Source organism: Lacerta agilis, chromosome 2, assembly GCF_009819535.1.
Source record: "Lacerta agilis isolate rLacAgi1 chromosome 2, rLacAgi1.pri, whole genome shotgun sequence".
Taxonomy (NCBI): Eukaryota; Metazoa; Chordata; class Lepidosauria; order Squamata; family Lacertidae; genus Lacerta; species Lacerta agilis.
The window spans coordinates 86,260,156-86,274,057 of NC_046313.1; the positions used below are offsets into that span (position 1 = coordinate 86,260,156).

At 44.0% G+C, this 13,902-nt stretch overlaps 1 protein-coding gene across 1 annotated transcript; it reads right to left on the reverse strand.

Moving 5' to 3' along the window:
* Positions 1–1,623: 1,623 nt before the first annotated feature.
* Positions 1,624–13,146, reverse strand: LOC117041881 (protein SSUH2 homolog). Its single transcript, XM_033141157.1, has 11 exons — positions 13,050–13,146; positions 12,569–12,647; positions 12,065–12,194; positions 10,786–10,846; positions 8,875–8,999; positions 8,340–8,402; positions 6,908–6,990; positions 4,001–4,093; positions 3,410–3,515; positions 2,427–2,534; positions 1,624–1,903 (listed from the first exon to the last, which is right to left on the reverse strand). Exons 1-11 carry the CDS (start codon positions 13,129–13,131, stop codon positions 1,763–1,765), a joined length of 1,071 nt encoding a protein of 356 aa, XP_032997048.1. The 5' UTR covers positions 13,132–13,146; the 3' UTR covers positions 1,624–1,762.
* Positions 13,147–13,902: the final 756 nt, after the last annotated feature.

Consider the following 13,902-nt stretch of genomic DNA (forward strand, 5'->3'; position numbering starts at 1 on the left):
AGACTGACCCTCAAAGGATTTCATTGTAATCTCCTTTACAGCACACACTTTATTGGATGGCGGCTAACAGATTGACAAGACAGAAATACTGTTTTGGGGGGACAGGAGGCGGGCAGGTGTGGAGGACTCCCTGGTCCTGAATGGGGTAACTGTGCCCCTGAAGGACCAGGTGCGCAGCCTGGGAGTGATTCTGGACTCGCAGCTGTCCATGGAGGCACAGGTTAATTCTGTATCCAGGGCAGCTGTCTATCAGCTCCATCTGGAGCTGAGACCCTACCTGCCCGCAGACTGTCTCGCCAGAGTGGTGAATGCTCTAGTTATCTCTCACTTGGATTACTGCAATGTGCTCTATGTGGTGACCCGGAAGCTATAACTAATCCAGAATGTGGCAGCTAGACTGGTGACTGGGAGCGGCCGCCGAGACCACATAACACCAGTCTTCAAAGACCTACATTGGCTCCCAGTACGCTTCCAAGCACAATTCAAAGTGTTGGTGCGGACCTTGATCATGATTCGAAGCTCTTCTTTGTGTCTCTCCTCAAGAGGTCCGGAGGGTGGCAGCATGAGAACGGGCCTTCTATGCAATGGCTCCCCATCTGTGGAATGCTCTCCCCAGGGAGGTTCGCCCGGTGCCTTCATTACATATCTTTTAAGTCCCAGGCAATGACATTTCTCTATGACCAGGTCTTTGACTGGAGGCTTTTCTCTTAGGGATACTTGGCCTAGACATACCAAAAATTGTGAGAGAAATATTCTTGTATGCTGTTGTTGTTGTTTAGTCATTTAGTCGTGTCCGGCTCTTCGTGACCCCATGGACCAGAGCACGCCAGGCACTCCTGTCTTCCACTGCCTCCCGCAGTTTGGCCAAACTCATGCTAGTCGCTTCTATAACACTGTCCAACCATCTCGTCCTCTGCCTTCCCCTTCTCCTTGTGCCCTCCATCTTTCCCAACATCGGGGTCTTTTCCGGGGAGTCTTCTCTTCTCATGAGGTGGCCAAAGTATTGGAGCCTTAGCTTCAGGTTTTGTACTGTATCAGCAAGAATAATGATCACAATGAATTGGAAAGGGGAGAAAATCCTAACAAAACCGGAATGGCAAAGTAAATTGATGGAGTTCGCCAAGCTGGCAAAAATGACAAATTGAGAGGTAATACTGAACAAACATTTATTCGGAAATGGGACATGTATAAAAAAATATCTTAAAGATTATTGTACTAGTACAAAGTCTGTGGCAGGATTTGAATGGCTTCTGTGTTACGATGGATGTTTATAAGGGAATATATTATTGACGATTAAAAAGAAAATAGAGATTAATAGTGCACTAGATAAAATAAGAAGTAAATGCATGATGGGGTGGCGGGAAGTCGTAGGGAACTCAAGAATGTACAGTGAACAAATAATGTGATTTTCTTTTTGCATTTCTATTTTGATTATACATATATTTGTTTGTTTATCTTTTTAATATTAATAAAGCATTAAAAAAGAACATACCCAGGAGACATGCTGGGGGGGGGCAGGACTGGTCTGTTGTGCACAAGACATCCTTGCACTGATTGCTCGTCTTTCTCTATCTAATATGGAATCCTGGAGTTTGATAAATTTAGTCCTTTATGTCCAATTTATTTAAGCATCTTCCACAATTCTTATAAAGTGGGTCAATAAACTTCTTTTTCAAAAAATGGGGTGAGGAGGGACTGCAAATATTCCACAAGTTTTAATCAACAGTGCTTCTTTTACACCGGTTGAAATAGCCCATAATAATCACAGGATGGTACAGCAACACTTCTGTGGATAATCATCCGCATGCACCTTGCGTTCCTTGCCATAAACATAGAAGGAGTAAAGTTTTCCATGCCATAAATATTGTACCCTGGTGAGAAGTATCAGCTCAATTGTTTGCCTCTGTAAAAACACAAATAAGGTACATTTAGGGTCTAAACATCAGTGTATCATTTACTGAAATGTTCAATCGCTTTGAAGCCTGAATCGCTTTCTTTTATACATACATAGAAGAATTGCACGAGTTAGGCACATTATGAACACGGACGTGCTGCAGCCCCTATTTGGCAGGTATGGGGAATCTGTGACCCTCGAGATGTTCTTGTCTCAAACTGCTGGGCATGCCTGCTGGGCTTACTAATGCTGGAGTGCAACAACACCTGAAAAACCATAAGTTCCCCATCCCTATTCTCTGACCCAAAAATCCCTTAGCCTAGGGTGCTGCCAATGTAGGAACTTGACCGAATATGGAAAAAGCCTACAAAGCTTAGAATGTTTGCAAGGGCACAGGTCAATGGAGGCCAGCAGGTGTATGAATTTCACTATGACCCTGCATGGGAAGGAAGTGCTCCAGGCAATTCTCTTGGACCCCACCACTGTGGACCATCGCCTCAGCGGTGATTCTGTTAATATTCACAGCACTTGCCTGCCTCAGTATCCGCCTTGTAGGTGCAAACTGAGCTTGGTGGTGTTCAACGGCATTTCTGGAGGCTTGACTGACGCCACCATCAGGGAAACTAATGACTGGATATACCTACGGAAACACAAATTTCAAAGACATACAAATAGAAAACTGAAGTCCTGACCGAGCAACAAGAGCAGGCTAGTCATTGTTTTATCACATTATGTAGACATGAACCATAGCTGATCTCTAAAACGCAATTGCATACCTCTTGCCTGCACTTTAGACAGGTAAAATGCAGAGCAAACTACTGTTGCCAATACAAGATGATGAAACCAGGCTGTTTCTGGGCAACCCGGTATGTTCCTGTCCAGCCATTTCTCTTTTACACAAAACTATCAGGAGAGTTCCCTGAGAAGAGGGATTAGTAAACCACTGTGGGAACTTTAGCCCTAACAACCCAGAGCATCCTTAACCAAAGACAGTTCCCAGGATTCCCTGGGGGAAAGCCATGACTGTTTAGTGTGGTATGATGCTGTTTTCAATGTCTAGTGGAAATGGGAACCAGAGATAGGTTGGGTTGCGGTTCACACTTTGGCACTTCTTATGCTCTGGCAGCCCAGTGCCGAAACAAGCCCTAGCATGGGCCTCCGCAGAAAAATGTGTTGCCATTTGACAAATGCACTACTGAAGTGGGCCAAATGTCACTGTCACCCAACACCAAAATTTCTCCAGTTCCATGAATGGAAGGAGCAGCACAGGGATTGTTCTCCCCTGGGTTACCCTACCCACATCCTCCCCAGCTAGGAAGAAAGTGGGGGATGGTCCCTGACTTCATGCGGAGCTATAGGTCCACAAGGTTTGCCTTGGCTATCAAGGCCAGCAATAGTTTGGGAGCTATGCTGAAATATGGCCCACCAATTAATTAATTGTCAACACTTAAGCTGGTTCCTTTTCAAGTCCTGCCTCTCTTTGCATTACTGCTTTTGCTGAAAGCATTTCATTACCATAGGGCTGTCGTCAACAAACAACGTCTCTCCAGTAACCGTTTTGAAGAGTTCGATAGGAAATCCAGATCTTTCATCTGCCACATATTCATAAACATTGTTCTTCCTATGAAGGCAAAAGGCAGGAAAGTTGCAATGACAACATGCAGCCTTTCTTGTTTTCACAGCACAACATCCTTCTCAAACCAAACGCTCTCAAAATGGCTCCCCCTGCTATGTAAGCTTTTTACGTGGGGTCAATCTTCAACATATATCAAACACAGTGCAGTCCCATGGGAAAACTGAACCACATCAGGCCCTGACCATAAATTCATGAAGTCACAAAACTGGCACAGTGCTCAAAGGTAGCCGTCGATGCAGATTGAGGCAGAGTAGTGCCTCATCTAGCCCCATACAGCTAATCTAAATGACAAGAGGTCTCAGGCCCTTTTTTCCAGATCAGTTGAGTAACCATTTCTAGCATGTATACTGGATCCTTTCACTCATGATGCTGAATGTAAAACTCAGGTGGCCCTGGTAGGCAGATCCAATTTTCCACGCAGTTACAAGCGGCCTCCCCTTTCCACCACAGTCTATTTTGACAAGACTTGCCATTCAACTTGCAGCTCAATGAACGACAGCAGTTGTCCTTTTCCTTCACAATCGTTGCAGACTGTTGTTCCCATACCAGAACACTCCTGGCAACTGTAAATAAAATGTAATAAAACACAAGGTCTGATAAAATGTAATGAAACTATTCGGCATAAAGCTTAGTACTTTGTGAGCCTGGCTGAAACACACAAAAAAATGGAAGTATAATCTGGCAAAACCATTGGAATAGAGGTCTCTCAATTATAGAGCTGTCTTCTTGTTTCGTTTTTATGTTGGGAAATGCCGCTATCTTGTGGACCTCAGGATGCATAACAAGCAGAGTTTCTTTTTCAGTTAGCAACATTTTCCAGTATGGCCAATACTAGTCAGGGGATGGCAACCCTATTTCTGCTCTCTTGGATATACTTAGCCAACCCAGGCACACAGAGACATGCAGTGTGGCATGCCCCATAGTTTTGGATAAGGGCTGGAAGTCTGCTTTATTTGCTTTCTTCAGAACCTTCTGCTTCATACATATCCCTAAGCCTTTCTTTCATATGTATTTTCCCACATATTCTAAACCACGGAGCCTAGGGCTTGCCGATCAGAAGGTCGGCGGTTCGAATCCCAGCGACGGGGTGAACTCCCGTTGCTCATTCCCAGCTCCTGCCAACCTAACAGTTTGAAAGCACAAGTAGATAAATAGATACTGCTCCGGCGGGAAGGTAAATGGCATTTCCGTGCTGCTCTGGTTCGCCAGAAGTGGCTTAGTCATGCTGGCCACATGACCCGCAAGCTGTACGCCGGCTCCCTCCGCCAATAAAGCGAGATGAGCACCGCAACCCCAGAGTTGTCTGCGACTGGACCTAACGGTCAGGGGTCCCTTTACCTTTACCTATTTTTCCACCACGGAACTCCCACAGGCTTCCATATGTCCCCCAACTAGGCACCGACCAGCTTTAGCTTCAGGGAGGCTGCTGCATCATCATAGCAATTATATGTACACAGCAAAACTCATAAAGATTAAAAGATTAAAACGACAGATCACCATCTTCTTAACTGTCTACATGTGCCTGGGACCAATGGGGAGGTGAAAGTTAAATCTTGCAGGATCTTTCCTCCATTCACTTGAGGGTTGTCTAAATTTCATGCTATTTCAAATTTTGCAAAACAACACCACATGTCTTTGAATGAGCAAAATCACAAAACAAACAGTCAACACTTTATTGTGCTCCAAAGACCCACAGAACAATTTCAAAACTAGATACAGTTAAAACGACCAGACAGACAGATGGAAGAAACCAAGGCAGTCATTTTGTGTGTTATCTAGGGCATAATGATCTTTGTTTCTTATAACCTCCAAAAGAAACTTTGCCATGGCCAGTGTAGTATCATTTGACCTGTCTTCCAAAAGATATTTAATATGGGAGGCTTCAGATTTTCCTGGCAAATTTGCCAGTAAGGGTTTGATCAGTTGATCCCACGTCTTTGAATGAGAAAAATCATGCAACAGAAGAGAATTCCATTTATATTTATATTTTCTCAGACAGTTACACTATAGCCCTCATTCCAGGGTGCTGTCATTAGGCAACACCTTTTGCTTTATTTTACATTTCGGCACAAATTCCTTCCCAAGTGCAAAATACATTTGAATCCCTTCAGTTACAGAAAGATCCAGGACAACACTTCCTATATCTATATATATATAAAAACGTTCAAGATGGGTCGTTTGATGTAGCTGCAATGCTCCATAACCGCTTGACTGATTGCCTTCAAATTTGGACACATTTCTTGGCCATATGGGAAGGTTCTTAGGTACCTAGATTGCAAAAATATCACACCTTTCCCAGGTAAATTCATGAATTCGTGCAAAAAAGCGCCCTCCAGTGGACGTCAGAGACCATAGGCTGTGATATATTTCAGAGCTTACAGGGTTAAAACTGCTCTGATCACATGGTGTGCTGTTTTTCTGTGAGTCAGCATTTGGGACACTTTCTCTTTCTGTTCCGCTGTGCTGGGAGTTAGCCATGCTGGGTCGTTTGTGCTGTAAATAATAAAACTTCTACATAAGGAAGAAGCTGGCTCCTGAGAGATTTATTGCTGCAGTTCCTTTACACACAGACCATCTTCCTGCTATGTGAGTGACTCTGAAATAGCTAAAATTGCTCTGCTAACAGCCCAGAAACTGGGAGGGGAACGTAGCAAAGCTGAAAGCATGCTGGACACCATTGCTGGTTCTGGAGAACCAACCCAAGTTTGGTAGGCAAAAGCGGGGTCGTGTGCGCAGGGGACGGAGCTAGCATATTTACCGGAGGCAGGCAGCATTTCAAATGCAGAAACTGTGGGGAGGGAAGCGAAAACGGGGTCTCCTTCCAGTGGGGGGGGGCTGTCAGGCAGCCCAGGAGGAGAGAGGAGAGGGAGGCAGGGGGGTCGTCAGAGGGAAGCCGCGCACAAACTAGAGAGGGAGTCTGCGATGAGAGAGGACAGGGAGGGGGGAACGGGAGAGGAAAAAACAACAGGTGACGGGGAAGTCTCAGGGCTGTTTCCACAAAATGAGCCACAGCAACGCGTGGCTGGGTCTACTATTATCTCTCTCTCTCTCTCTCTCTCTCTCTCTCTCTCTCTCTCTCTCTCTCTCCATCATCAACTTAGGGTTTATAAAGTCCTACACATGCAGAATTTCAAACATTTGCACACCTCTGAAGGAAAGCTAAGTCTTATTATTCCCATACTGCAGATGTATCTTTCATCCTGCAGCTTTCCCAAGGCCAATGAGTGAGGCTGAGCACCCATGATACCTATAAAACACATTCAAAACATACTATTTTCCTCAAAGAATTATGGGTGCCCAGATAGTGCAACACTCAAACCCGTCAATGAAAAAAAAAAGAGCATCTTCCTCATATATTTGCATATTGACTCACGCACTTTTCAGTTCCACTTCCCAAACATTGGTCACATGTGTCATCCACAAACCGGACTCCTCTTCCACGACAACTCCCACACTGTTGCTGTTGGGATTTAATTTTAGACAAAAGAGCCAGAAATAAGCAGGGTATCTCCAAACAAAACACTCGTTGGGCAAAAGCAGATCTCCATCATCATCTTTAACAAGGAATCACTTCACTACTTTCTCTATCAGTCATTAAGGTGCTATCTGCCAAAGCTAAGACGTCCATCTTGTAACGCACTGTGGAAATAGATGGAGAGGCCCAAGGTACCACCTTTGCACATATCCTCAATGAGGACATTGTTGCGAAGAAATGTCCCTATGGGCAAATGGGCCACGGAGTCAGCTGTAACTGCAGAACTGTCAGAAATGTTGGCTAGATCCAAGCCTTCTCAATTCTACGTGCTTCTTGTGGTTCTCAAGACAAGACAATCTTGGGTGGCTTGCTTGTGGGAAACAAGGGGGACTATCTCCCCCCCCCCCAGAATCAGATTCCACTCTCCACCAAGTGTATTTTTTTTAAAGCCCTACGAACCTCAAACTGCTGCCACCTGAGACAAAAAAAATATTAGAAGATGTTTCCTGCAACTCATGAAATGTGGTGCTGAAGTATGAGGGGAAGGGTCAGTCCTGAAGACCACTTTGTCTTGGTCAAACATCCAAAGGTCTTCCCTCTGTGACAGAGGACTTCCCTGTCTCATTGACCCAACCTGGCTAATTCCATACAAGTGAGAGGCATTTACCTTCTCCTCCTGCTTTCTTAACACTGCCTAGATGCAGCTGGAGATTTCTTGCCTCTTAACAAGAGAAGCTGCCTAGTTCCATCAATCTGTGAACTATAGTGGCATGGAGCAGGCTGCTCTCAGCAATGTCTTTGATACTCTATTCGATTCCACCATCCTTCATCACTTTCTATTTTCATGAAGCATGTAAAAATGTAGATTGGTTGTTTTTTTAAATAAAAATAAACTTTTTCTGAATTAACAGATTAAAAAATGATGGAAGGGTTGTTAGCCATGGCTTTTAACAATTTTGGGTGGTATTGCAATGTTTACTTAAATTAATATTTCTCACATCCATGATTACGTAGTCAGTCATTTTAATTGTTCTCTGTTCTGAGCTTCCAAATATGGAAGAAAAACCAGTAGAGAAAACAGATACCCCCGACATCCAGTACAATTGCTATATCTAATATTTACTGGCTTTCTGGTTTGTATCTCCGGGGTTCCAATTTGGTCCTGCTAGTCAACATCCCATCAGCTGTTTAGACAATAGCAGGAAAGGCTACTGCACAAAAGAAATGTTGCTTCCTCCTCCACCACCTTTTATTTTCTCATCTGTGTCCTCACCTTTCTACAAAACAAAAACTCCACACTAAGGAAAATATCCCCCTTACTCACAGCTACTTACCTTGCTGTTGCCATTGCATTTACTGCAGTGACGCCTACCAGTCGATCCACATGTTGGGCAAGCCTTCAAAATCAAAGAAAGGAGAGCCTTAAAACGGAGCCAGCAGCTTTAATTTGGACCTGGGTTGTCTGGAAATACTGTCCTGCTCCTATGTAGAGCAGGCGATGTTAAGAGGATCTGGTGAGTTTCCATTTAATTTGCATTAAACTATGGCCACATTCATACCATACATTCAAAGTGTTATGGTGCCACTTTAAACAGCCATGGTCCGTCCCCCCCCGCCGAGTTCTAGGAACCCAAGTTTGTTAAGGGTTCTGAACTGCAACAAGATCTAGAAGATTCCCACCCAGGTTTTCTACTGTCAGAAGGTTCAGAATTTCAATCTCAACCACAGCCTTATGATTTCCATGCTAGCAGACATTGGGCTAGGGCAGAACCTAGCTATTACAGCCAACAAGATGGAGAAGGGTGCTGGCAAGACAAAACGCATGGGCCTATGTATACCACCATATTCACTGATACATTAGCTCTGTACCGTTAATGCTGATGTATGAGGCACTCTGATTCTCTGGGTTTTCTCTCGGAACATGCCAGGAGCGTCTGCTCTCACATCCCAAGGCAAAGGAGGTGTCCCATGCAGGTAGGAATCTACTGCTCCACCTGGTATAAGAAAGCTGGATTGGACTATTTTCTGACAGCTGAACTTACACTACCATCTGGCTTGGCCTCAGAGAAGCTCATGTTTTCCAATGCACAATACAAGCAAAATAAGAGCATGCATATTAGCCGCTACAGCAAAATGATCGTTTGCTATCGGGAGCCAGCTTTCAGCATGATGATCGTCACCAGCATTCCAACAATTGATTTACTGCTTAATCAGTCATCTCTAAGCAGTGTACTTCCTACCCTCACAAGAGAGTGACGTCCTCATCCGTTCTTCCCCATGGGTTACCCTTGTATGGATTGCAGTGCAAACTATGCTTTAAAATCAATAGCGTGGCTTTCCATTTTCCAGGAGCTGGTGTTGCAAAAGTGCCCTGACTTTAACGCCACCTCTTTTGTTTAACAAACAAAATTATTTTTAAAAAAATATATCAATGATAAATTTACCACATTTTCATTTTCCCAACTTTTCAGCTAATAACTAGAGTAACCTAAATTATTTTCTCTACTTAGAAATATAGACCCATTATTTTACCTGATCTCACTAAGAAAATCTGTGCTACATATCTAGTATCAATTATGGGCTGGAAAGCAACAAGGACATATCGTCTTATGAGCAAGCAGGCATACAAGTTGTAAGATCAACAATTGATCACTGCTTCATTTCATGTCGCATTGTACAGAAATATACTTTAAATTGCTCTCGGACTTTGTATGTGACCTTTGTCAATCCCAGGACTTCTTCTGATACCATACCAAGACAATGACCTCAGAGGAAACATATAAATTTATTCTGCACTTTATACAGTACAGTCTAATCTTACCAATGTTTCATTTAAAGTCAGGATGCGTGTCTTTGAGGAACTCTCCAATTCTACCAAAGCTGTGAAGGGCATCCATCTTTAGCTATACAGCTATACCTTGGATCCCGAACACCTTGTGAGTCAAATGTTTTGGCTCCCAAATGCCACAAACCCAGAAGTGGATGTTCCGGTTTGTGAACATTATTTGTAACCCGAACGTACAATGCAACTTCCATGGCTTCTAATTGGCTAAAGGAGCTTACTGCAGCCAATCGGAATCCGCACCTTGGTTTCCGAATGTTTAGAAGTTGAACGGACTTCCAAAACAGATTCCATTCCACTTCCAAGGTACCAGTGTACCTTGGTTTCAGGACATACAGAAATGGAGATATAATGTGGGCTAAACTAAAGCCCAGTTCCATCTCATGCTTTCAGGTGTTTTAGAACAAAGGTCCACAAATATGCATTTTTTTGAACGTATCTGTTCTTTTGAGTTGAACGCCTTGTTCTACATTATTATACTGTGTCCTTTACATAATGCCTTGAGAAAGCAATAAAATCTGGTTCCTTTTAAAGTCCTCTCAGGTTGCTACCCGAACTCCCACCACCTGCTGACACAGCCTTTTGTGGAGTGGAAGAACCATCACAACATCCTCAGCTGCTCAGTGGCCATGGAATTGGGGAGGGGGGCAGGAAAAGCTGACTTAATATCACCTGATGGCTGCTGTTAGACCAGCTCGTGATCCATTGACTCCCAGGCCAGCTCAGCCCCATTCCCACCCTTGGAAACCCATTTCAAGGTCCTCTGCTGGGTATCCACAGGGATAATGTCAACAGGACTCCTGCCTGCCCAGTGGGTGACTGGCAGGAGGCCAGCTCAGCTAACAGAAGTCAAAGGAGATGCACACACTACAAAGGGCTTGGATGGATCAGACTGGCCTAAGTGGGGCTGGATTGTAGCGTAGCATAGCAGTACTTACCCCCATAAGGTTCCGCCTTATATTCAGAGGATCTTGATTCAGTGAAGGTCTCCAGTTTATACTAAGAAACAACTTTCAAGAATTAAACACTTCACTGCCAATTAAGAACTAGTCAGCAGATTTTTAAAATTGCCTTAGAGCAATTACACACGGAAGCAACACCTTAAAACATCTCTGGTTAAAGCCAACACAAATCAACCGCCAGAAAACTACAAAACAGTGCAAGTAAAATGCATCTTTTATGCATTAATTCAAAATGGTTATATATACTAAAAATAAAAAAGAATGTCCCCTCCTACAAGTGTTCATGCTAATATAAAAGAACTGCAGATACTGAAAAACAAGTAGCAAAGGCTAATGAGAATAAATCCATAAATGTGTATCAATTTTGAACAGTGCATAGAAATGTTCATGCAACAGTTCTTGCAAGCAAAAGCATTGGTTTGAGACGGGCAAGATATCCAGCGATGTTGGTACTAGATTAAAAAGTTCAGAAACATTCATGAAGGTAACGATCCCAAGAAGAACCAAAAATGCGAGTTATCCTTCAGAATCACCTGCCAGCTCCGATATGGGGAAAGAACTTGGCTCCATGCCTAGATAGAACTCTTGTTCTGTCTTTTCAGACAGGTTAGGCCAGGGATGGGGAACTTGCAGCCCTCTGGATGTTTTTCAATTCCAATTAAGCTCCAACCAACACAGCTAATGTTCAAGGATGATGGATGGAAGCTGGAGTCCAACAGCACCTCGAGGACAACAGGTCCCCCAACTCTGGTTGAAGCCATGACCCATAGTGAAAATTCAATTTGCAACATTCTTTCTCTTTATTTACCCCCTCTATGTACGTTAATCAAACACAACCTTTTGTTGCACAACAGCAGCATAGAATAACTTCAAGTGCTCTATGACCTCCTTGGTCCAAGTGGGCTCCTCATAATTTAGGCAAAAGGGGAACTTCCATCAGTTTGCATTGGTAGTTGCAATGAAGTATCCCTACTTTTCACAAAGATACTTAGCTTTGCCACTGCGGACAGGACATAGTAATCAAAATAAATAAATGGCAGCAGCAGTGGCTGGTTTGCAGTAGTTGGGAAGAACCGCAGAACCACCTTCCCAACACCAGCGTCACTGTGGCTTACCTGGATGGCACTGGGGCAAAGTGGTGGTGTGGTTGGGGAGGTGTGTCAGATTGGCAATGCCCGTGTTCAGAGGGCGTTTCTGCTTCCACCATACCAGCTGCTCCTCCATAGCTATGCTATTACCAATATATACTGCTTACTCTGTAGGTATTGAATGACTGTAGGTCATCGAACACCATCTCTTTGGCTGGATCTGTGCTATAGCAGCACTTGCTGGAAGCGTACTGGATAAAAGCTTCTTTGGCTTCATCTTCTGAAATGGCAGGAACGCTGTAGGAAAGGACCAGAAGGAGGGATAAGCAAAATTGAGCACCAAAACTTCCCATGGTCCTCTAAGTCTGGGGGGGACGGACGGACATCAAGGCCAAGAACCAAATATGCATGCCATATCTCTTTTTTTTCTGGCCCTCACAACTCTCCCCAGGCCTGGCTGGAATATGTCTTCGAACTCTGAAAACACTTTGTGAATTTCTGACTGGAGGCTGGGGAGAGATGTGTGAGTGTCTGTGGAAACTAGTCTACCGAACCAAGGTGAAATCTGCATGCCCCGCTTGGACCATTTTTGCCTCTGGCCCCACCCACACCACTGTCATGTGACCCTGAGAAGGATGTCCACAACAGAGTGCCTAACAGTATCCACTTACTTCCACGTTCTCTGGGGCGGCTGTTGCCCACCTCCATGTCCAGGAAACAAGTTAGGTGGAGGCAGGCAATGTTTCCACTCTGTAAAGGAATGGGGTTCAGGTAAGAACAGCAGGATAAGCAGCTGTGAATGTTCTCAGGTCTCATGAGCAACATGCTGGAATAAAGCTCTCCTTGGCAATAGCGGAAGGGAACATTCATGCAGTGGGCACATGTGGGTAAACTGGTCCCAAGTTGTTAAGGGCTTTATATACTAATAGAAACACGTTGAACTTGGCCAGGTAGCGAATCAGCAACCAGTGCAGATCTCGGAGCGCAGGTGTGAGATGCTCATAAGGCCTTACTCCTGTTAGCAACCATGCTGCAGTATTCTGCACTCACTGCAGTTTCTGGATCAAGCACAGGGGAAGCACCTTTATTACAGCATACACTTTAGGGAACTAAATCCACACTAACAAATGCACCTCTGGTATTTGTACTTGCCTGCAGCAGTTGTGCCTTCATAGCCAGATATGTTGCCTGTGTTATAAATAGGAGCAGCGTGAGGTCCTGGGATCTGAGCCATGTCTCTAGGAAGGGCAGCACCTACAACAAAGTTAAGGAAAAGGAAGACGTTCTACGTTGTCATCTTTCAAACATATAATGAATCGTACGGAAGACTGAAACCTAAATATAGGATTTCGTCTTTATTACGCAAGTGATAGGTCAAGGGTTTGGGGCCAGTGGGTACCTTTGGGATTTTGAGAAAGTGCTACGGGCACCAGACACCAAATGTAGGGAAGACGTAGCGATGCTGATCCAATGCAAACAAGAACTGAGGAGGAAGGGCAAATTTCTCATGCATCATGGATATTTATCAGGACCTTACACAGGCACCAGAGGTTGTACCAGTGGGCATGCCAGCACCTGCAGCCACATTGGCAACCCCTGGTGGACTAAGATTTAGCGAGACAATGGAATGTAGCCAAGGTTAACAGGGATAATTAATGCCCGTGGTGACTCGCTTTTCATATTGAAAGTCCACTGAGCAGATGTCTGACCAACAGTTCCACATGTCTCTGAGTTGGAAATCTTGCAGGAGAAAGTGAAAAATGGTGTAAAGGACAATAACAAATTATTATTATTATTATTATTATTATTATTATTATTATTATTATTATTATTATTTGTACCCCGCCCATCTGGCTGGATTTCCCCAGCCACTCTGGGCGGCTTCCAACAGAAATCAAATACAAAAATAACACACATTAAAAACTTCCCTAAAAAGTGGCTTAGCATACAAAAAGCAGAAATAGATACAGTCAGTTTAAAAACATGGGACCCTTAGAGACATCCC